The sequence below is a fragment of the Cupressus sempervirens genome, chromosome 10 (genome assembly GCF_028749045.1).
Source record: "Cupressus sempervirens isolate cs-2001-9-10 chromosome 10, ASM2874904v1, whole genome shotgun sequence".
Lineage (NCBI taxonomy): Eukaryota > Viridiplantae > Streptophyta > Pinopsida > Cupressales > Cupressaceae > Cupressus > Cupressus sempervirens.
In genome coordinates this window covers 803718957-803742480 of record NC_143127.1, presented here as the reverse complement: position 1 = coordinate 803742480, position 23524 = coordinate 803718957, and the positions used below count along the sequence as shown (strand labels likewise).

The 23524-nt window shown below is 35.0% G+C and overlaps 1 protein-coding gene across 1 annotated transcript; it reads left to right on the top strand.

Moving 5' to 3' along the window:
- Positions 1-4034: 4034 nt before the first annotated feature.
- PRMT3 (protein arginine methyltransferase 3) lies at positions 4035-23294 on the top strand. Its single transcript, XM_089803152.1, has 7 exons — positions 4035-4789; positions 16025-16639; positions 17086-17183; positions 21590-21668; positions 21813-22073; positions 22162-22329; positions 22473-23294. Exons 1-7 carry the CDS (start codon positions 4511-4513, stop codon positions 22995-22997), a joined length of 2025 nt encoding a protein of 674 aa, XP_089659278.1. The 5' UTR covers positions 4035-4510; the 3' UTR covers positions 22998-23294.
- Positions 23295-23524: the final 230 nt, after the last annotated feature.

Below are 23524 nucleotides of genomic sequence, written 5' to 3'. Positions count from 1 at the left end.
ATCAAAATACCCCCCTAAAAAAGATGCTTTTGGCACTTTATAAGTAGTGCATGTACAATGGGCCACTTGTCAAAATGAACAAAGTGGACTTTCTAATTTTGCTTTTACAACTACAATTTGAGGCCCAAATCTGTCACTAAGTATTGTAGCTCAAATGTACAACAATTTTGAAAAATAATCAAAGCTTTACAATGTAGAAAAAGCCCTTGCTCTAAAAGTGAGAATTTTGTCCACACAACCCTAGAATCTGACTACAGATCTAGAAAGTAGATGAAAAATAACACACTTTAAAAAAAATGGAACCTGGAAAGGTGACCAAATGAGCCCGTACGGAGCGTTTGAAGTTGCAAAATGTAGGATTATGCAAGTACAGTCACCAAAAAATGCAATTTCTAAAAATCCCAGCACCAAATCCCAAAAAGAACACCACCACTTGAAAGTTTGAGAAATTCTACCCAATTTCAAAAAAAAATGCACCTGAATCAAAGTCTGGATGGCCAAGTTATGGGCTCACAAAGTCAAGCTGCCAAAACAAAAAGCAATCTGGAGAGGAGTCTAGAAGGAAAATAACTAGCTTAAATTTGATGGTTGAATGACTGTCGCAATAGTTATAAAAGGCCTAATTTTGACAATCAAATGACCGTCAAATTTAACATAGTGCTTTGCTGATGTTAGCAAAAAAATTAGCAGCTTGGGGTGATGTGGCAGCTGATTAGACTATCCATACAGTATGGACTATTAATGTGGCATAGGGTACGGTCGACAACTGATGCATGTCAAATGATGTGGCAAACAATGTTGATGTCAGATCCTGCGTGGCAAAAGCTGACTGACATGTTAGGCACATGTCTGATCTATGGTAGAGGAAGGGATGCCTGCGTGTCTGAAGAGTTAGATTGACGTGGCAAAGGAAGGGATGCTTGCGAGTCTGAAGAGTTAGATCGATGTGGCAGGCGATGTGCAGTCAATGTGGCAAGCACTTTCACAAAATGGCACCATGTAGCAAGCAAGGGACACGTGGAGCTGCTGTGAGAGGACATCACAAGGGGCTGAAATATATTGTTGCGGCCATAATCTTCACTGTGGGCCAAAAAAATGAGTTTGTGATGGCTGATAGTTTTAAAAACTAGTGGGGGACATAAAAATTAGTCCCACATGCATAGCAATTCAAACTCTACAATAGTTTAAATGAAGAAGGCCATGAAACCTTAAACAAAGAGGTCACTTGGAGAATGTTTGATTGGCGATAGGTTATACGTTGGAATTGTAAATAATGTGCCTGAAATATTGTAAAATATGCCACTGGTATGGATTAATGCTTGTGTAATAGTAAATAGAATATCCCGTACGAATATTCTCTGCAGGATAGAATATTCTCTACGACAAAACAAAATATACTCTACGCAGGGTGAGGATTTGACAACTCAGTTCTGCAAAAAAAGTTTTCTTTGCTACCTGCCCAAAGGGCAAATTTTTTTTTCGAAAATAGAAATTCGAAATAATTGTAGAGATTAAATACAAATACCAGATTTGAATTAAAAAATTGCAGATCTAAAGATCATACCCGTGTTGCAAATCGGGGCTTCCAAGTGCCGATTTGCAAAAAAAAATTGGCTCACGATCGAATTTGGCCTAAGGTAGTTGAGTTTATAGTCGATCTTGACCGAATCAACATTCCAAACACAATGGTGAGGTCTGATTTGGCTCTAGACGCTCTCAATTTTTGTAGTATTTTAGATTCGGGCCGAGGTGTTGAAGCAACAATGGTGTCAAATGGCTATGTGATGAGAAAATCTCCAAGCTCTGATACCATGTAATAATTTGCCTTAGGGTAAAATTCACCCAGGAACTAAGAACTCAAACACAAGCACAACTGTAGACCAAAAAAAGAGAGTATGATCATAATGATGATATATTCATTCAATATGCATTAAGAGTAAACTAGGAGTGTCTGTATATAAAGGCCTCTAAGATGCATCTAGAATGCCTTAGAATCAGGTACATGATAAGTCACACAACCAAATACATGTCCACCAGATATGGGTTATCCTCCATTAAGCACGAAAGTAAGTGCAACGATGAGAGGATAAGCCTACAAGGGTTTAATAAGCAAATTAGTGTTGTAGACATGTGCTAAAAAGGGAGTGCGAATAACTGTGTTGTCTACATGAAAACTCAGTGAATGATGCAAACTCTAGTGTTGTAGACACGATGCGCTGAAATAGAGTTGCGTACTTCTATGTTGTCAACATGACAACTCAAAAAGGTACACAAACTCCTAACTGTCTCACAAAATAAAATAATAAAATAATGCATTAGCCTAAGTAAACTTAAGTAAGTGTAAATAGTAAATACGTATTTACACCAATAGTTATTATATTCATAATAATAATGTATAATTTATTATGAATATTTCAATTATCAATTTGGTAAACCATAATCTGCCTTGAAATTTATTTATATATTATTATAATATCTTATTATTAAATTCTACTAGAGGAAAGGGACGTGGCATTGTCCTTCATTAAAAATATGTAAAATTGTGAAATACAAACAATAATAAAATGTAGAAGGCAAAATATGCAAATATAGACAAAGAAAATTATAGATTGTTAACTAATTGCTAGAAGCCATAAATTACCTAAATCAAGACCTAGATTTTTATACGAACCAATGATTTAATTTGGGCTAGAGTTTTAGGGTACAAAATATTTAAAAAATTATGATCTAGGTACTCTTGATTGGAATTTGCGTGGTCTCTTTGGCCCAATAGCTTTGTCACTTTTTCTTGTTCAAATTAAAATAAGGGAACTTTAGGGTAAACATAGTTTGCCTTGGTCCAAACCTTGTTTAGGAATCAACCTTGAGAATGACAGAAAATTACATCAAGAAATGCATGTAAAAGGTTAATGGTTGATTCACCTTGTATAAACTCTTATGAATGGATGCAAAACTTACTCATATTCATGAAGATGCTTGAATTGAAGGTGTTCACCTTGGGATAGAAAATGGAATCAAGGATGCCCTTAGAATGCATGGATTTTCGAATGCCACTCCTAGATCTTCAATGTAGATATGCTTGATAATCATTTCCAATAAAGGAAGAATGTTTGTGGATGAAAGGAATGAATTCCTTGCTTGATTGTAAACTCCTCAACATGGACTTCATTAGAGAGAAGCTTGCTACAATGGAGAACAATTTATCTTAGATGCTTAACTGAAGATTAGACCTCAAATCCTCGCCTTCAAATCTTGAACCCAATTGCTAATATACTTGATTGCTTGCAATAGATCACAAATGTACATGAGTATTCTTTAAAACAAGAAGAGATAAGGTGTTTATATACCTCATCCTACATTTAAGGATAAAAAATAAGCCAAATCGACCGCAAGATCCAATTTGCCACCAAAATTCTGACATAGGTCTCTGACCTAGATTGGAGCCAAAACAAGTGGGAACGTAACATCTCAAATGTTTTATTCTTGGGTACATAAATGTTATATTGCTTGGAAAATCAATCCAAATTTGAATTGGGTACCGAGATGATAGGACATATACGAGAAAAGAGGAATCAAGTTGCTAGGATCAAACATAACAAACATCAAATCTCAAAATCACCAAACTAGGGCCTAAGAAAGCATCCAAATATGGGTACTAACTTTTTAAGATGATACAATTATATACTTGGACTTATTCAATTATTGGATGAAAAAGTAGGCTATACGTATTTATGAACAAGTCCTAAGTTTGAGCTTTGAATAATGTTGGACATTTCTTTATTAGGTGCCCTAAATGCTTAAATGTATAACCTAGATCTTTGTAGAGTGTGTGCCATACTTATATACTATTCCCTTAGATTATATTTTTCAAACAAGGTCTAACTCTTTTTTGTTATTAAAAGTGAATTATTTATTTTTAAATTAAAAAATACATACATGTAACTTGTATATTGACATTACAATTGTATATTGACATTACAAAACCAAAAACCATTTATCACGAATAAAAGCAGGCGGGCAATTGAGGATGATCCCCACTAAAAATAGTGGGGAGTGGCCAAAGTCTAAGAGAGCGCTAAAATTAATACAAAATGAAGGAAATAATGCCTTGTACACTTTTTAGACCTCACAAAGAGTAAACCAAGTCCATTTGTCGGAACCCTAAGAACAAAAGTTCTCGGTACAGATCTTGTTTTTAATTAAATGACAATTAATAACTATCAGCAAGATTCTGGTCCATAGGACATCCAGTCTTGCATTATTCTCATAAACTTATAGCGAATTCATCGGTGCTGCGAGGCAAAATTCAGCCTGGAAGTATTAGGAAAATATGGGTTTGCTTAATTATTCCAGGATTTAGGGTTTTATGGGTTTAGTATATTCATTCAGGGTTATAGGGTTTAAGGGTCAAATTGAGTTATTCAGGGTTTAATGTTGTAAAGGTTTGATTGATTTATAAAGGGGCTGGTCCATTTGTTTACGTAATAGGGTTTTAAAGGTTTGAGTGGATATGCCAATGGACGTAACAAAGAAAGATCCCAGATTTCACGACGACGATAATGACGAAGAAGAGGAAGAAGATGCAGCAGGGCGATGGGACGACTGGGAGGACGACGACGAGGAGTCTACGCAATGCCTTTGTCTTTTCTGCAATCAGCATTTGAATTCAGCTGATGCTGTCTTCAAGCATTGCTGCAAAGATCATTCTTTTGATTTTTCAAGCTTAAGAAAATCGCTTGCTCTCAACTTCTATGGAACTTTCAAACTCATCAATTACGTACGAGCTCAGGTTAGTCACATACTCTATTCCCCTTAGTTGAAAGAGTTACCGAGTTCGATTAAAATATTACTGCTAATTGCTAATAAAATGGGTGGAAAAGAATCACAACTTCAGGTGGCCTACACATTTGAATGCAAACATTTGATTTTGTGTTTTCAAACTTCAAATTGTTTCTGGAATTGCAATTTTTTAGCTTTTTGGAATCCTAGGTAACGTTTATATAGAACCAAATAGGTCCTCCTTGATTAATTTCTATTTTTGGATTAGGCATATTACTTTGCTCTATTCTTTGACATTACAAGATTTAACTTGGGACCCCAATGTTATGATGCTGGCATGTTTTTTAATTTGAGTCGCTTGTTTTAAAGATACACTTTAATGGCGTTCTATTCTTGTCGCATGCACTTAGTTTCAAAGATATATTGTAAATTCATTAGTTTGAAAAATATCATTCTTTATTGTGTGGTGAGTTGGCAACACCTGCCCATTTGTGATGCAATGAAGGCTTGGAAAACTATTTAATTCTTTTGTACGTTTAGGAAATGGATCTGTTGTTTTGAATACAGCGAGTTGTTGAGATGCCTTCTGACTTGTGATATAACGAAAGCTTAGGAGATAGTCCCGCTCAGATTATATGTACTGAGTGCTCTAAGACTTTTGATGTAATGGAAGCTTAGAAAAAATTGTAATCTTTTAAAGTTAAAAGAATTGCAAAGTAAGAAAAGCTTAGAATAGTTTTCTATTCTTTTATATGCAGTAAGTCATGAAGATATCTTCTCACTTGTGATCGTAATAAAACTTGAAATATCAGGAGAAAGAAAGGACAACTAGCGACAGGTTGCCAAGTGGCCTAGTCTGATTTATGGAAAACTTAGGGAATAAAGTTAACGCGAAGTACATGAAGGGCTCTTCTGTTTCAGCTTTAAATATTTTTTTCCACTGATTGACTGAGTTTTTTTGTGCTTGTCTTGTCAAGGAGTATGATACTTTTTGAATCCTTTTGTTATTAAGCTTTGCCTTGTACAAGTAGGTCAACAGTTTCAAATGTGAATTCTCAAATAGTTTTTAAATTATTGTCTGACAATCATCTAGACTAATTGTTAAGAATTGTAGCAGACAGTTGCCATCAGGAACTAGCAACAACCATAAGAACATGCCAATCAACTGTAAGTTGCCAAATCATTACATCGAGTATCATCCATTAACAATAGCAAATCAATTTGTTGTAGGCTATATTACCAATTTGCCCCCCGCCCCCCAGCCAGGGTCCTGGTTCAGCACATACCTGGTCGAGGTCTTTTTCTGGATCCTTGTATGGGAACAGATGCCCCCGGGCAAAATGAACCTGGCTTGGTCTGGGTTTGCCACGTGGTGTAACCGGGCAAACCCAGGAAGATGGTCAAATCAAGTTGTCTCAAGTTCATTTGATTTCAAGGAAATGATGAATAAAGTGTCTGTGCACCTTGTTGCTACAAATGTCCTGCATCTTGTCGCTGCAAATGGCAGGGGGTTATAGACAGCACCATTTTATTTAGAAAGCCAAGAAGTATGTGTCCGGTGTACTGTTTCTCTGCTAAAGCCTAAAGGTGTGATTAGTACTTTATCTAATGATAGCTGATGAGTATGTGCAAAAACTTGATGGTGGTATTTTACTTGTTGCATTTTCTCACAACTATTACTGGCTTCAGATTACTAAAAACAGCACATTTTTTACTTTTTAGTGCATTTATTGTTCACCACATTCTGTTTATGGGTACTTAGAATGCATGCATTATTATGACAGGTTTAACTTTTGGCTGAGATATATTAATAACTGATAAGTATGAGACATTTTCCACAGCAAGTCAAAGGGTGATTTTCTATCAGGATTCAACTGTGTAGTTTTTGAGCTATGTTATCCCAAGTTTCCAGGACAGGGGGACAGGGAAACGGGTTTTCCTGGTCTTTTTTTACCAGAGCAGGGGATGGATATTTATAAATGTGTGCGTGTGCGCACGCATGTATATATATATATATATGTATATATCATTGAATCTCAACTATATTCATCAGTTTCACATTCATCAAAGCAGCATAGTTTATAACTTCAAAATTATCAATTCCATTCATCAAATAATGATTTGTCAATGATCACAGCATAGCAATTAGCATCTTAATCGAATCATCATGAAAATTATATATATATATATATATATATATATATATCATGGATTTTTAAAAATATTCATCAGTTTCACATTCATCAAAGCAACATAGTTTATAACTTTATAACTATCAATTCCATTCATCAAACAATGATTCATCAATGATCAGAGCCTAGCAATTAGCATCTAATCGAATCATCATGAAAGTAGCATCATTTTCAATCATCATCTAAGAATACCAATAAATATTAAAAACTTTAAAACAAAGAAGCCAAGTTTTTAACAATAAATTACAATGTTTAACTTCATTATAAATTTACAGCGTCAATCTTAGCCTTTAAGATACAGCAGGTATAAACAGAAATTACACAGTATTTTAGTCAATCTTAGCATTTTAAAGTTTTAAAGAGAGATTACACAGCCTACCCTGTGAATTATAAACAGAGAATATCCCGCAACTCTTAAAAAAATTAAAAAAATGAAAGATAAAAAACTAACCCCAGCCTTGAAAATCCTTACCGTCTCTCTCCAAGTTGCAACCTGCTGTCTTAGCCTGCAATGCTGTTGAACAGCTGCGTTAAAAGTTTGCAACTCTGCATTTAAACCTTTCAACCCGTGTTTAAATTTTAAAAACTTTTTAACACCTGCCTTCTGCATAATGTTTCAACACAATACGGTCGTCAGTCTCTGTCGGGCAGGAGAATGCAAACTAAAATAAAACTTTGTTACGTAAACAAATTTATAAACTTAAAGCTGTATAAAATATAAAAACTTTTATTTTATAATTTATTTGAAGTCTTCATTCCAACATGTGGGGCCCGTAGGGAAAAAAAAAAAAAACCTTTTTTTAAAATTATTTTTGGGGCCAAAATTTTATTTTTTAATTGGAAACTTTTTGCAGTCCCCAAAATGGCTAGGAAATGGTAAATTAGCCCCCAGGACAGTCAACAAGACTCGGAAACTTGTTGATTTTTTTCTTGGCTAGATGGGGACGACTTGGAAATGTCCACTGCCATCCCCCCGTCCTTAAAACTGTCCTAGTTTTTGAAATTTAGTGCTTAGGGGTGGAAATGTGTCCCTGAGTAACGTAGTTTTTGACTCAAACTGATTGACCCATGTTTTATGAATAGTGGTTCAGAAGAACCCATTCACACGAGAATGAATTTCTACTTAGCACTCATTGCATGTAGGTGATGCTCATAGGAGTAAAGAATTGGGCCTTCTCGAGAGGTCACCCATCCCAATTTATCACAAGAACCCATTTGTCATTAGATTGAATGGAACAGTTGACACTCATTGCATCCAGGTGATGCTTATAGGAGTAAAGCATCAAACCTTCCCAAGAGCTCACCCATCCTAGTTTATTAGTATTCAACAGGGTTGGGTGACCTCTTGAGAAGGCCTCATGCTTCACCCTTGTGAGCATCATCTAGATGCAATAGTGCTAAGTGTTCCATTCATTCTCATGAGAGATGGATTCTTGAGAATCACTACTCGTGAAACATGAGGCCTTTTCAAGAGGTCACCAATCCTATTCAACAGGGTTGGGTGACCTCAGAAGGCCTCATGGTTCACCCTTGTGAGCATCATCTAGATGCAGTAGTGCAAATGTTCCATTCATTCTCATGAGAGATGGATTCTTGAGAATCACTACTCATGAAACATGGGTCAATGAGTTTGACTCGAAACCTACACAGTTGAATCAGTTTGACTCGAAACCTACACAGTTGAATTTTGATAGCAATATCACAACTATATTGATAACATTACCTAATGGTCCTAATCTTTAGCTAGTATATATACAATTGACAAACATTAAGTATTTTTATGTGGCTAAAATTTGCATATATTTATGTTTATCTTATGTTATTTCTATGGATGTGTGTGGGATCAAAGTGATGCATATGAATCCAAATCACTCTTAGGTTGGGGGAGAATTTCAAGTCAATTGGATGATAAATCATTATGTATCAACTAATAAGTAATATTGTTGATGTGAATGTATATGTTACCTAACTAGCTCTTTTTTTGGTCTACTTCATACATAGTTAAGTTCATTTAGGGCAAATACATTTCTCATGTCTTGTCATAGGACTAAAATGTGCATCATAATCATATGTTCATTGTTATCATATGTATGCCTATAGACTTTCATTGTCCAGCAGTCTATTGTCATTGTATATTTGTGTCTTTGGATAGAATGGGTTTATTCTATCATTTTACTTTCTTTGTGCATTCGTTGAAGTTCCTCGATGTTGGTAGACTATCTCCAAAGCCAAATCTTACATTGCATCAGAGCTTGTGGGTTTGCTTTTTGTTAGCCTTTTTGGAGATCTAGGTTGCAAATCTTGTATTTTCTTGAAAGTTGAGTATATTCTCCTCTTGTTTTGAATGATGACTTGGAGAATTATAAAAACTTGATAGGAATCTGGGGGTTCCCATTTGTGATGTTGTACCGTAGGTGCATTTTGGAGTTTATGGAGCAAATTTGAGCACTCCATTGTATCTTAAGGAGTTTAGAAAGTTATTGCCTTTTGTTGTGTCCAAATTAGATATAGGAGGCCATATTTGTAAGGGTTTAATTGAAAGGTTTTTATTCTTGGCATCTGCGGTCAGTGGTCAGTAAAAGCATCTTATGACAGATTGATGTCGCAATTGTGTCTAGAAGATTTGAAAACTAATTAGTTAACTTACAAATTGTTGTAATCCAAGCACTTTGTTCTTCTATGGAAAATTCCCCGCTCTCTCTCCTTGTTTGTATGGATTGCACAATCACAAAGTATTCTCTAGTGGATGTTGGCATAGGCAGAAATGGCTGTTAGATTTTTTTTTCTTCCATAATTAGAGGACTTCTTTGTAATAGGGTTTAGGTTGTACCTTATGCACTTTGTTGGAAGCAGGTATGTTCACTATTGTGAGAGTCGCATGGCAGCCATTGATTGTGTATCTAAATTGGTGGGCCGTCTTCAATGCAATGGTTAACTTTAAAGGCCCAATTAGCAACATTGTTAGTATTAAGCTATGACACTAGGTGGCGATCCTCACCTTCAAAGAGACATGCATAACATATTAAACCTTTGGCCCATCTTTTTTAGATAGTAGAACTCAGTAACTCTTTGTATGCATAAAAATGGTTAGATCGTAGAACTCAATAACTGTTTGTATGAATAAAAGTGGTTTCATGCTGGCAAAACATTGGGTTGAGCTTAGTAAGAGTGGTTATAACATTAGGCAACAATATCATGGTAAGATAAGAATAATTTTGCAATGATAAAATACTCTATTGGCATGGGAGTGTATTTTTTTAGGTGATTGTTGATGTCAGCATTGTAATGCAAGTCCTTACCCCATCTTGCTCTTTTTACAATAGGAGTTTTGCTTTATGAACCTAATTTTTGGAGGGTCGTATTTTGAATATGAGTTTTTCACTACTGCATTCTTTTTTTATTTGAGCTATTTTTTCATAGTTTACGGCAATGCAGTTATTTTTATTTCAATTATGGTTTTTGTAAGATTTTTAATTTTTCTTTGGTGTTGTTTCATAGTTCTTGTTGCAGGACCTTGTAGTTCCCTGCATGGGCACATATAACCTTTTTGAGATCATTATTTTGATCTCTATAGTCATACTATTGGTTCATTTTAATTTGCTCCTAATTTGTCTTTTCAGTTTTGAGTTTGTTTTTGATATTGTAAAACATATAGATCAATTCCACTTGGTTATGTATTGGTGGCAATTGTATATGCACTAAATATAAAGTGCCTGGATGATATTGTGTTGGGGATCATTGATTAAATGAGGGATCAATCTTCTTGTAGTTGTGCTTGCATTGCTCTTGATTTGTGATATATCTTTCTTGCCTTGTCACAAAGCATAACTCAATTCCTTACCTAACACCTTACATCTATTTTGCATGAAAATTTGAAATGAAAAATTGCTTAGACATAAGAGGTTGTACAAGATAGTTCATGTGCTTGATGGTGATGAGTGTACAAAGACTAAGTGGTTGAATAGTTGTGAGAAAGCATCGACAATTTGTGCTTGGATGTCTTTATAAGTTATTTCACCTTAGCTCTCCACGCCAATGACTATGTGGACCACATTTTTAGCTTGCAAGGAGATGAAATCGAGAGGCGTTTGTTGGAAAATGGAGCAAGTATCAATCCATACAATTTGTACAACATATAGGACTTCATTGCTAAATGCGAGTCAGTCAATGCACAAATAAGTATTAAATGTTCTCTCTAAGCTAGAACTTTACTATCTAGTGTTTGTGCCTACTTTCTATGCTACAAAAAGTGCTTTGGGGAGTGAGTTTAAGATATCTACCTTTGAGTATTTTGCTATGTTACTCGCTAGGGAGCTGGGTGCGTTGAAGTCTTCAAAACCACAAATTTTGCTTGCAAAAGACAAGAAGGCTAGTGGCAAATAGAAGGACAAGAACAAGAGTAAGAAGAACACAAAACAAAAATTCACATCCTTATCCGTATAACTTAAAATTAAGGGGAATCATTTAAGAAGGAGAAACCCAAACATATTTTTCACATTTTCTAATCAAAATCAAATTCCTTCAACTATGTTAGGAGGTTCTTCTTCTTTTATACATAGATAGAGAAACATAAGGCAATGCATCCTTGATTCCAGAGCTTCATATCATGTGGCTTTATTCCAAAGTATGCTCTCTTCATTTGAGCTATTTTCATCACCAGCATCTTGATTGTAACAGCACATTTGTGCATCTTTCTGGAAGACCTACTAAAATTTGTGAGAGATCCTTGAATGATGACGTCCTTCGTGTTTTGTCAGTGTCAACTATTCTTCATTTAAACTATTAAAGCACACAGGGATTTCACATGAGATTTTGTTCTTATTCAGGATTCACACAATAGATTCCTCTTGGTTTTCACAAAGCATACATCGGGAAGGGTCTTCAAATCCCAATTTTCTAAACCATTCAGCACTAATAATCTTTTTCTATAGAGCATCTCATAGGAAATTTCCAGCTTTAGGAAGGCACTGGTTGCCAATAGAGATGAATAGGTAAATTTGAATCTTGCCATTGTTGTTCATTTACCAGAGCATTGTACCATCTTTGACCTTGTAAGAACTGGATTTAGAGCCAGTCCAGATGAGTTTATCCTCCTTAAGTTTAGGAATCAGCTGACGAGTGTTAAGAATATGCTCAAATTCCAGTTTTTATTAGAAGTTAGAGGGGTTTCATGTAAGGATCTCCATTTCCATGAAAGGTTGGGGTCTCCTTCTAGAAACTTAATGTAATTATTAAGATATTTACCCCAAAGATTTGACAAGGTGTTTTTGATGAAGGTAATTTATTTCTAATGATGTCTATGCATTCCAAAATGAAATTCCAAGCTCTAGATCCTTTGGGGCGATTGTCCATTCTAAACATTCTTGAATGGTCATTTTTGATTAAATATTTGTGTAGCAGAATCTAAGCCCATTTGCTATTAGGTTCATAGTAGATTCTCCAAGCAAGTTTGCTCCTAAAGCTAAGTTTTGCCATTGGGTCTTCTTAATCCCTAACCCTCCAGTCTTTAAGGGTCTATAGATGTTGTCCCAACTGACAAGGACCATTTTTCTTTTGTCTGAGACTCCTTGCGAGAATTTTTTTTTAATCTTTTTACCCAGCTTGTATTTGGCATTTTCTGAAAGTGGCATACATGACATTTGGTAAGATGGTACAGCAGAAAGAACAGATTTAATCATGGTGAGATGACCAACATTTGATAACCATTTACCATTCTGTCCATCCATCTTACTTTCTAATTTATTAATAAGGGGATCCCGATTTTAGTAGATCGTGTGCCTTTATCCATAGGCATCCCAAAATATTTACATGGGAATTCACCTTTCTTGTATTCCAAAATTTGACATATTTCATCTTCAAGTTTACAATCTATTAACGAAAAATATTTCTGATTTATCTGCATTTACAAATTGACTTAGGCTTTCATATATAAATTTAGTATTTCCTTATGTTCTACAGTTTTGTTTATTGTACACTTTGCAGGGAGTATGGAGTCATCAGCAAATTGTTGGTGGGGGTAATATTTGGAACCCCATATGTTACCTAAATTCCAGAAATTTGACCTAGATTGTGGAACCCCATCCATTACCTTAGTGTGCTTACTTGAACCTTGGCATCCGTTCATTGACTATGGTTCTAGAGACATTTGCTAACATTTCATCTCTTTCATCTCTTGTTTTCTACGGGATTCTCATGGCTCTTTGCTATAGTGTTATATTCATTGTCTTCCAAATACAAAATCTCTGGACGACTAATACTACATTTATTTTGTGAATTCCTTCTTGTTTGAGGATCAATTTTGAGGCTTTTGCAGCAGTTTTGCTAATTGTTTTTCTCCCTAAGTTGCAATTAAAGGAGGTGTATTGGTGTGAATGAGGCATAATTCCTAACTAGCAATTTTTGGTCTTTTTCATAAGTAGTTAGAGAAGCTTATTTAGAACATTTGCTTTTTGTGTTTCAAGTAATATGTATATGATTATAGTCCTATGCTATGCTACCAATTCTGAGTTCAAGTTCGTGTTCAGGAACAAAAAAGTTTAGACGAAGTTCAGTAAGGAGAAAAAAATTGAAACAAAATTTGTGATTAAAGCTGTCTATAAATTTGATCTTTCAAAAAGCAGAAGTAATAAATCCATAGAATTCAAATGATAATATATTAAATTTGATTACATCATATTTTTTGTTTAAAAAATTATAAAAAAATCATAAAACAATATATAAAAAATAATAAAATTTAATGTAGTTACATATATATATATATATATATATATATATATTGAATTTGGTATATTAAATAATAAATATATTATATATTTAAATTAAAAAATCTAATTTCAATATTTTGAAGTATTAAATTTTAATGTGAGTAAAAAACAAAATTAAATAACTAATAAACATGGTTTAAAAGTTAAAACATAGAATAAAGTTATAAACTTTATTTGAAAAAAAACATAGAAATTATAATAAAAACTAAAAATTGAAATTGAAATGTTAAATATTGAACAGCACCTGTGTTGTCTTGTCTGATCCCTGTGTTCTGTTTCTTCTCTCTACAAGTAAAACAAGTTCGATGATCAGCTCAATCCCTTGCAACAGCCATCCTTGAACAATGAACGTCCTCATTTGCTCCTAGCTGCAGAACTATTGTAATGAATATATTGTGGTCAGGATACATTCGGTTGATATCTTTTTTCTGACTTGGAAAAAAACAAGAAAAGAGAACATCCTTTTGAAATATATTTTATTGAAAAATGGCTCTTAACTCATGAAGTTTAGTTGAATTTCAATGATTTTTTTCCTTCATGTTTTGAGTTTTGCTGTATTTGGAACCTCAAGGTCAACATTCAGCGAACCCTATGACTTAGGTCCTATGTATCATTTTTGCCTATATAGAAAGGTTCCCATCTTCATTTATCAATTGTTGTTATATATTTGCAGCTTTTGATGGAATAAAAATTATTTACCCTATTTGGGTATCTTTGTGTTTTCATTAAAGCTCCTTGATTTGGGTGGCTATCTCTATATCCAAGTCTGACAAATATATCCAGCTTCAGTTCTGGATGTAAGACATAGCCAGCCATTGTCTGCCCTTAGACTGGGTCTTGAAAAAAATGTTGAAATGCCAATATTTTTATAAAGCCTCAGCAGCTGGACCTTAGACAGATTGCACCTTATTAAGTAGAAGTATAAATATTTAATGCAGTTCTTAAAGCCTTAGCAACCTTACTAGCGTTAATTGTAGCATGGAGTTTTTATATTTTAAAACTTTGAACTGTTTGAGCCTCCATATATCTGTCCAACATCTGCCAATACAATATGTCTAATTCTAAGGGTGTCTTTTGATTCATTAATAAGCATTGTTACCAAGAGGCCTTTAGTGGTTGGTGCTTGTATCCTGTATCTTATATGTGTGCTTGTTGTTGTTCATGGGGACAATAGAGATGTTAGGAAATTTAAAAATGATGCTTACTAGCTTCTTTTTACCTTTCATGGAAGCATGTCCAGTGAAAATTGAGCAACTTCATGTAGATATTTATAAATTATGTCACGAATTACATCTTTTTTCCTTGAGTATGAATAAATGACTTGTTGGTTAGAGTCAGATGATCTGAAGAAAAACACTTACAGATGTGTACGTCTCAATTTTTTAATAGAAGTATGTATAATTGTGTAGTAAATTTTTAAAATTTTCCTATCAAAGCTAAATATGATAATAGTAAGAAGAGAAGTAATAATAAGAAGGTTTGATTTGTTTGTGTAATGAAGCTCTATCAATTGTTTGAATTTAAAGGATGAGTACTCCATGCTACTATTTTGTATTATTCACCAAAAGGCTTTATATTTAATCCCGGCACTAGAATGAAGAAATCTAAATATTTACAGTTGGTTTTCTATACATTTGTTATTAAATGTGTGTTCCTGAGTGGCTCTTTACCATGCATATATTATATTTACAAATCTGTTACAAAGATTAAGGTTATGTCTTTTGAAGACTAAGTAGCATTCATATAATTTTATTTATCATCCACAGACTATTTACGGTACACTAAGCTTAGTGAATGCACTTAAATTGCGTAATTACATCATGTGTTTTGATAATTTTTCTACAAACACAAATCTTCGTAAACTTGAAAATCACCATTTTGACAGTCCTTTTCTCACAAATCCAATCCCCGTGACATATAGGGCCAGATCAAGTTGCATTTATGAAATGAATTAATATTATCTCAAGCTGGAGTAATACATTGCAGCTGTGGTTGATATTTTTGTACACTCACAAGACCTATCCATGACTTCTTCAGCTGCTGATTTTTGATTCACTTTTGTTGATATGGAGGTGAAAAGTCTCTTGTAATTAGACCGTATTAGCAATGAGGCTCTCTCTTTTTTCGTACACTCTTCGCTTACTGCTACTTTGTGATGTTTTCTCCATTCCAGTTGCTTGAGCTGTTGCTAAGGTGCACAGCGTACATTGTTTCTGAAAATAAATGGTTCAATGGCTCGATATTAAAGGGAAAGATGATTTCTGATACAAATCTTTGAATTCTTCTTAGGTTGCAGAAAATAGATGTTGGAGTTGTGGATTAGTTCATGAATCCAATAAAGCTCTTCTTGAGCATTTGCATGCATCAAACCACTCTACTGATTTAATGGATTCAAATGGAAGCATAAACGGTCTAGTCACCTGGCAAGATGACAAATATCTGTCCCCCTTTTTGAAAGATGATCCCCTATTGTACAGCTTTGAAGAAGAAGAAGAAGATAGTATGGAGGGTATCAATAGCATTGATGTGGTTGACAAAGAGGAACTAATTAGAGAACTAGGAGGTGATGACTTCATCAATATGAAACATTTGGTTGAGAGTTTGTGCAATGATGAGATTTCAGATTTAGCTCCTACTGAATCAACTAATGGAGCTAAAGATGCACTGGGAAAAGATAGACATAATGACAGAATCATATATGGTCTTAATACAGACACTAATCATTACAATGGAAAGGGCACACTAGAGCAGAATTCTAATCCATTATCTGTTCAAAAGACAAAGGAAAATAAGTCAAAGGTTACTTTTGCAAATGTGGCTAAGAAGGAGATCAAGAACATCGATGAGAATTACTTTGGTGCTTACAGTCGGTTTGGAATTCACAGAGAAATGCTTAGTGATCAGGTGAGCTTTTAATTCTAAATTATCTCTTCAATCTTAACCTTAAGGCTTCAAATTTTTATGTCAACATTAACAAATAAAAGCATTGAAAGGCTATTATGTGTGCTTTTCTTCTGTTAATATGCTTTTTTTATTTTAAATTTTTTGGTGTAGCACTATATAACTAATGCCTTCATAAAAAAAGGAGATAAATTCTAAACATGGATAGCAGTCCAAAAGAGAAAGTATGGAAGTGAAACCTCCAATGTCTGCAGTTTTGGGGTACCAGCTTTTACTGATTGTTATATGTTTCATACTTGGTTGTTTGTTCACACTGAATAAAGGAGTATGATTTACATTTGGGACTTTGTTGCAGAGTTAAATTTTATCTGTTTTATGTTGTAACTCTATTTGTGACTTTATTTAGCAGAGAAGTTAGTGATTGCCTAATGAGTGCTTTGTTTTTTCAGGTCCGGATGGATGCATATAGGAGAGCAATTTTAAACAATCATTCTCTTTTTAATCAAGCCGTTGTTATGGATGTTGGCTGTGGAACTGGGATTCTAAGGTGGTATCTATTTTCTGGAAATTGCCAATTTCTCTTCCATAATCTTGTTTGTTGTATTTACATATTCAAAGCATGTAGCTAATGTAGTCAATGTGCTTTACAAGATATCGTCTATAAGCTGTGATGGCTACTGTTATTGGTAGTTTAGGACTGTCATTCGATGCAAGTCTATTTGTTCAATTGAGAGGATGTAATGGTTAAGTCCAGCAATGTTTAAACTCTGTGTTGAGAATGGTCTTAAACTTACCCTTGAAGTTTGGAAAGTTGTAACCTAATGTGCAAGGCCCTTCCACAGGACTTTGATATGATGAGCAGGAGATATTTATTCTTGGTGCTTCAAAGCTTTTTAAGTTGTGGGGCACTAGTTGTAGGTATCTTTGTGCGTTACTAGATATTATCTATAAGCTGTGATGGCTACTTTTTTCAGTAGTTTAGGATTGACATTCAGTGCAAGTCTATTTGATCAATTGAGAGGATGTAATGGTTTTAAGTCTAGCAATGTTTAAACTCTGTGTTGAGGATGGTCTTAACCTTGCATCCTTGATGTTTCGATAGTTGTATCCTATCTAACATGCTAGGTCCTTCCAAATGACTTTGATACAATGAGCAGGAGATATTTAATCTAAGTGCTCTAAATCTCTAATATTGTGGGGCACTAATTGTAAATATCTATTTTCTGGAAAACATGTTTCGTTTTCTTCGGCAAACTCTTGTTTGCAGCGTGTACAGATTGTGGCCTCTTCATCATCCAAAGAGATTGTGTTAAGCCATGCGATATATCCATCCAAGTTGGAACACTTAGGGGTTACAGCCCAATTTCTCATTCCACCTTGTTTCTAGTTGACTTGCTTAAGTGATACAGGTCGTAAGTTGGAATGCACATGACCAGCTCTTTTGTTTTTCCGCAGTGCACTGGTCGCACTTATCCAAGTGGATAAAGGAGTATGTTCTCTATGACAAGGCCCTTCCACAGGACTTTGATATGATGAGCAGGAGATATTTAATCTTGGTGCTTCAAAGCTTCTTAAGTCGTGGGGCACTAATTGTAGGTATCTTTTTGCGTTACTAGATATTATCTATAAGCTGTGCTGGCTACTTTATTCAGTGCAAGTCTATTTGATCAATTGAGAGGATGTAATGGTTTTAAGTCTATCAAGGTTTAAACTCTGGTTTGAGGATGGTCTTAAACTTCCATCCTTGATTTTTGGAAAGTTGTATCCTATCTAACATACTAGGTCCTTCCAAATGACTTTGATATGATGAGCAAGAGATATTTAATCTAAGTGCTCTAAATCTCTTAAGTTGTGGAGCACTAATTGCAAATATCTATTTTCTGGAAAACATCTTTCACTTTCTAATTTCTTGTGCAAACTCTTGTTTGCAATGTGTACAGATTGTGGCCTCTTCATCATCCAAAGAGATTGTGTTAAGCCATGCAATATATCCATCTAAATTGGAACACTTAGGGGTTACAGCCCAAGTTCTCATTGCACCTTGTTTCTAGTTGACTTGCTTAAGTGATCTAGGTCGCAAGTTGGAATGTGCATGACCAGCTCTTTTGTTTTTTTGCAGTGCACTGGTTGCACTTATCCAAGTGGATAAAGGAGTATGTTCTCTATGTCTGGCTGGCCAAAGAAGGCTTGGCAACATGTTGGAATTGGAGATAGTTAATACATTATGTAATAATAAAACATAACATATAGGATAACATATAGCTGCAAAAGAATAATAAGAATTAGAAAAGTGCACTTATTCTCTTTGGAAATAATCACTTGCCCTTTGAAATACCGAAATGGAGGACAAATGAGAAGAGAGCAAAATAACAAACAAAATGATATGTTAAAAAATGACCTTATAAAAGGCCATTTTGGGGGTTTTGTGGGAAAAGTAAAGTAAAATACTATTTTTTAAAGCACATGCTATAAGTCAAGTATTCACTTTTTAGAAGTTTTTAAATTGGGCACTTAGCATTGGGATGTGCCCGGGTGTGAGTGGATGCTCACAGGGAGCACATTTTCTCCATGTGGGTGCACAGCTCAACTAGATGCACCCACAGGGAGAAATTGTGTTCCTTGTGAGCACCCCCTTCACACCCCTCCTCCACTCCACATCCGGAGGCACCTGCATCCAGAGGCAGGGGGTGCACGAATTCGGTAATTTAGAGGAAAATGCATCATGATGCTTTAGTCAGTGTCACTAAAACAGAAACCCCAATACCTAAACAAAGATGCCCAGCTTTGCTCTAGAAGAATTGACTCCTGATTCCACCATGATATCCACTCAAGCGAAGAGCTTCATACACCTCAAAAAAATGCTACAGCCTCCAAAAGGACTTCGAAATCATGCTCAGAATCATTGAAGCTCCACAACCCATTGATTCATTCTCAGAATAATTAAACCCAATACCTGACTGACTTCATTCTCATGTCAAACCATAATATTTTTTTCTGTATTATATTCGACTCGCATAGCTCCTCCAGTTAAAAACTTCACTTGATAAAAGCAAACCTATCTCCCTTTTATGGATCTGCAACCACGTCCCAAAAGAGTGGCACAGCTATACTAGATACGTGTGGCTCCTTGATTTAAGAAGTTACACAGACGCTGCTGGTCAAAGAATTAAAGAAGCTGCTTCCACACTCACAAAAATCCATTGCCCATAAGGAGTTTTCAAGAATGAATCATGACCATTACTATATGTGATGCATATGCAGCTACATTTAAAATCATTGAAATTGATCCTTAGAATATTCAAATGCTGACATTCAATATGATCTGATTTGGCACACATCAGCAGGTGATGTAGACATGTAGGCAGCTTAAGCAAACACCCAAGTAGCTCAACCAGACAATGTAGTAGCTCAACTAGACAACCGATCAGCTCAAGAAAGCAACCAAGTAACTCAAGCATCCATGGAGCTCAACCATGCAACCAAGCAGATCAAACAGCTCAAACAGATAAAGCAGAAAACTTGGCAGTTCATTCTGAGTAATCCTCTCAAATTTAGACAATCTTGATCAACCCCTTTGGCATCAATTACAAAATATTCAATACTTTAGTCATCTGAATTATACACGTATAAAATGTATGGCAATTCAAATAAATCAATTAAAGGAGTACGATGATTAAGTCTAGAATTGTTTGCACAAAGGATGATAAACTTGCATCCTTAGGGAAGATATCAGAGCAAACTCAATCTTCCAGCGACCTTCCTTCTATGGTTAACGTGAAATGTTTTGATTGATCCTTTTAATTGTTAAGTAGTGCCTCAGTGACTTGCAATTGTTTTCAAAAATCATTATTTGAGTTTAATTTGAGTTCTTTTGACCAAAACTTTGAGGACTTCTTAGAAACTGATATCCAGTGCATGTAACCAAACTGTTGTACAATATACTTGTGTACTTCCCACGAATTGGTCCTTCTATGATCTGCAGATTTGTAAGCAATTTTGTGGGCAGATGATTCATTTGGACAATCTTGATTCAACCCCTTCGGCATCAATTACAAAATATTCAATACTTTAGTTATCTGAATTATACAGGTATAAAATGTATGGCAATTCGAATAAATCAAGTAAAGGAGTATGATGATTAAGTCTAGAATTGTTTGCACAAAGGATGATAAACTTGCATCCTTAGGGAAGATATCAGAGAAAACTCAATCTTCCAGGGACCTTCCTTCTATGGTTAACATGAAATGTTTTGACTGATCCTTTTCATTGTTAAGTAGTGCCTCAGTGACTTGCAATAGTTTTCAGAAATCATTTTTTAAGTTTAATTTGAGTTCTTTTGACCAAAACTTTTGAGGACTTCCTAGAAACTGATATCCAGTGCATGTAACCAAACTGTTGTAGAATATACTTGCGAACTCCCCACGAATTGGTCCTTCTATGATCTGCAGATTTGTAAGCAATGTTGTGGGCAGATGATTCATTTGGATCCTTGGTTACTTGGTTAAAGTTATTTTGACAATTTGATTGTCTAGATTGTAAATATTTCCGTTTGCTTCATGTGGCACCTGAGATTTAATTTTGGTACTTAAAACTATTGAATGCACTTGTTCAAATATTGTAATGGTCACTCAAACTTCAGAAAATACAGTGTTAGTGCTATTTGCATTTTCTATAGAGGATTTTATCAAAAGTAACAAGGAAAGAGAATTGCTAATTTTTTTTTGGAATATGGCTATTGGTTATAAACTAAATGATGGTTACAGGGATGTAGTTTAGGAATTGGAAGTAATTGTAATGAAGAGATTGCCAGTAAATTTATGTACTTGTGCTTCTTCTCACGTGAATTTTGGCAGTTTGTTACAGGGATGTAGTTTAGGAATTTGAAGTAATTGTGATAAAGAGATTTCCAATAAATTTATGTAATTGTGCTTCTTCTCACGTGAATTGTGACAGTTTGTTTGCAGCTCAGGCAGGTGCTTCAAAGGTAATTGCTGTTGAGGCAAGTGAAAAGATGGCATCTGTGGCTCGCCAGGTAAAATTTCAGCTGATTCTCTTTTTTCTTCTATGAAGTACCTGCGTATTATCTTTTGTATCGATGCATTTTATCTTATATTGGATTTTTAGTGCATATTTTGTGTAATAGCTTTTTAATAGCCCATGCTGGTTCATTGCACAGATTGCAAAAGAAAATAACATGCTCAAGGAAGCACATGAGAGTGGCAAATGCGAGAGTTTGTCTGGAGTTATTACTGTGGTTGGAGGCATGATTGAGGAACTTGATGATCGTATGCCAACTGAACATCATAGTGTGGATGTGATAGTGAGTGAGTGGATGGGGTACTGTCTTCTTTATGAATCGATGCTTAGCTCAGTGATTTATGCTCGTGACAATTGGTTGAAACCTGGTGGGGCTGTCCTCCCAGACACAGCAGAAATGGTCAGTTTTATTGTTGATGTGTGAATTAAAAGTCTTTATTTTTTACTAATTTCATATACACGTAATGAAAATGTTGTTTGTTGAGCAGTTTGTGGCTGGTTTTGGGAAAGGTGGAACTAGCCTTTCCTTTTGGGAAAATGTTAATGGCTTCAACATGTCTTGTATTGGGAAGGAAGTAGTAGATGATGCCACTCAACTTCCAATTATTGACGTCCTAGAGAGCAAAGACATAGTAACAGAGACCTCTAGTCTGCATGTAAGATTTTGTTTGTTTCCATTTAAAGTGACATTTTCTTACTTTGTTTTCAGTTCTTCCATAATGTTGCCATTATGAGAAAATGCTATTAAGCCTTACTTATAGAATTGTATTTCTTAGAAATATTTTACTGTGTTTTGCAGGCTTTAGATCTTATGACAGTGAAATCAGAGGAAATGGATTTTACGACAACATTTGAGTTGAAACTAAAATGTCAAAAAGAAAATGGGTCATCTGGCTCAGAACAAGCTTTCTTTTCTGAGGGAAAAAGAGAAACAACAGCTTCCATTGATTTTAAGGATTTGTCTTTACCTAGCACAGTTTGGTGTTATGGACTTGTATTATGGTTTGAAACAAATTTTACTGGTAGATTCTGCAAGGAGATGCCGACCGTTCTCTCAACATCTCCTTATATGCCAAAGACACACTGGTCACAAACACTCCTTACATTCAAAGAACCAATTGCTCTTTCTTCATGTACAGTTGCCAAAGTAAGTGGTTCTAAGCAAATGTTAGGCACAGAGTCTGTACCTGCTTCATTCATCAAAGGTCGTATTAGTATTGCCCGTAGCTTCAGACACCGTAGTATTGACATCTCGGTTGAAGCCATGGCAGTTGGTTCAGAGAATGAAATTAGGGTATGGCCTGTACAGATATTTAATATCTAGATGTGCATCATATTTACTATGATCACCATACATAATCCTGCAGCAATGAACCTGATTCTTCTTTTATCTTTAAGGTTTATTTATTCCAATTTTAATGGGCCTTGCAAGGCTCGTTTATATTTTGATTTAACAGCTAAAACTTGGTAGCTACTACATAGTTTTGACTTACTCTTATAGCAGTGCACAGATTTTTTTAGTGACGATGTATTTTAGGATTCAAGTTTGCTATGCAGCCCATTCTCACAAGATAAGAAAATTATGGGTTTGGAATGAATATGGGTTACGGTTTTTGTTGTATTTTATGGCTATTCAGCAATATTTCCTTCAAAAATTGTTATTTTATCAATTTTGTATTGTGGCGGAACCAGTTTTGGCTCAGGCTTGGAGTCTTCAATTTACAAAAATATCAATATACGTATTACATACATATAAGGCAATAATGTAGCTCACAGAATTAGGTATATGTTATACACACCTGATATTGGCGTATCGTAGCAGATCAATGAAATCACCATCTGTCATAAGAT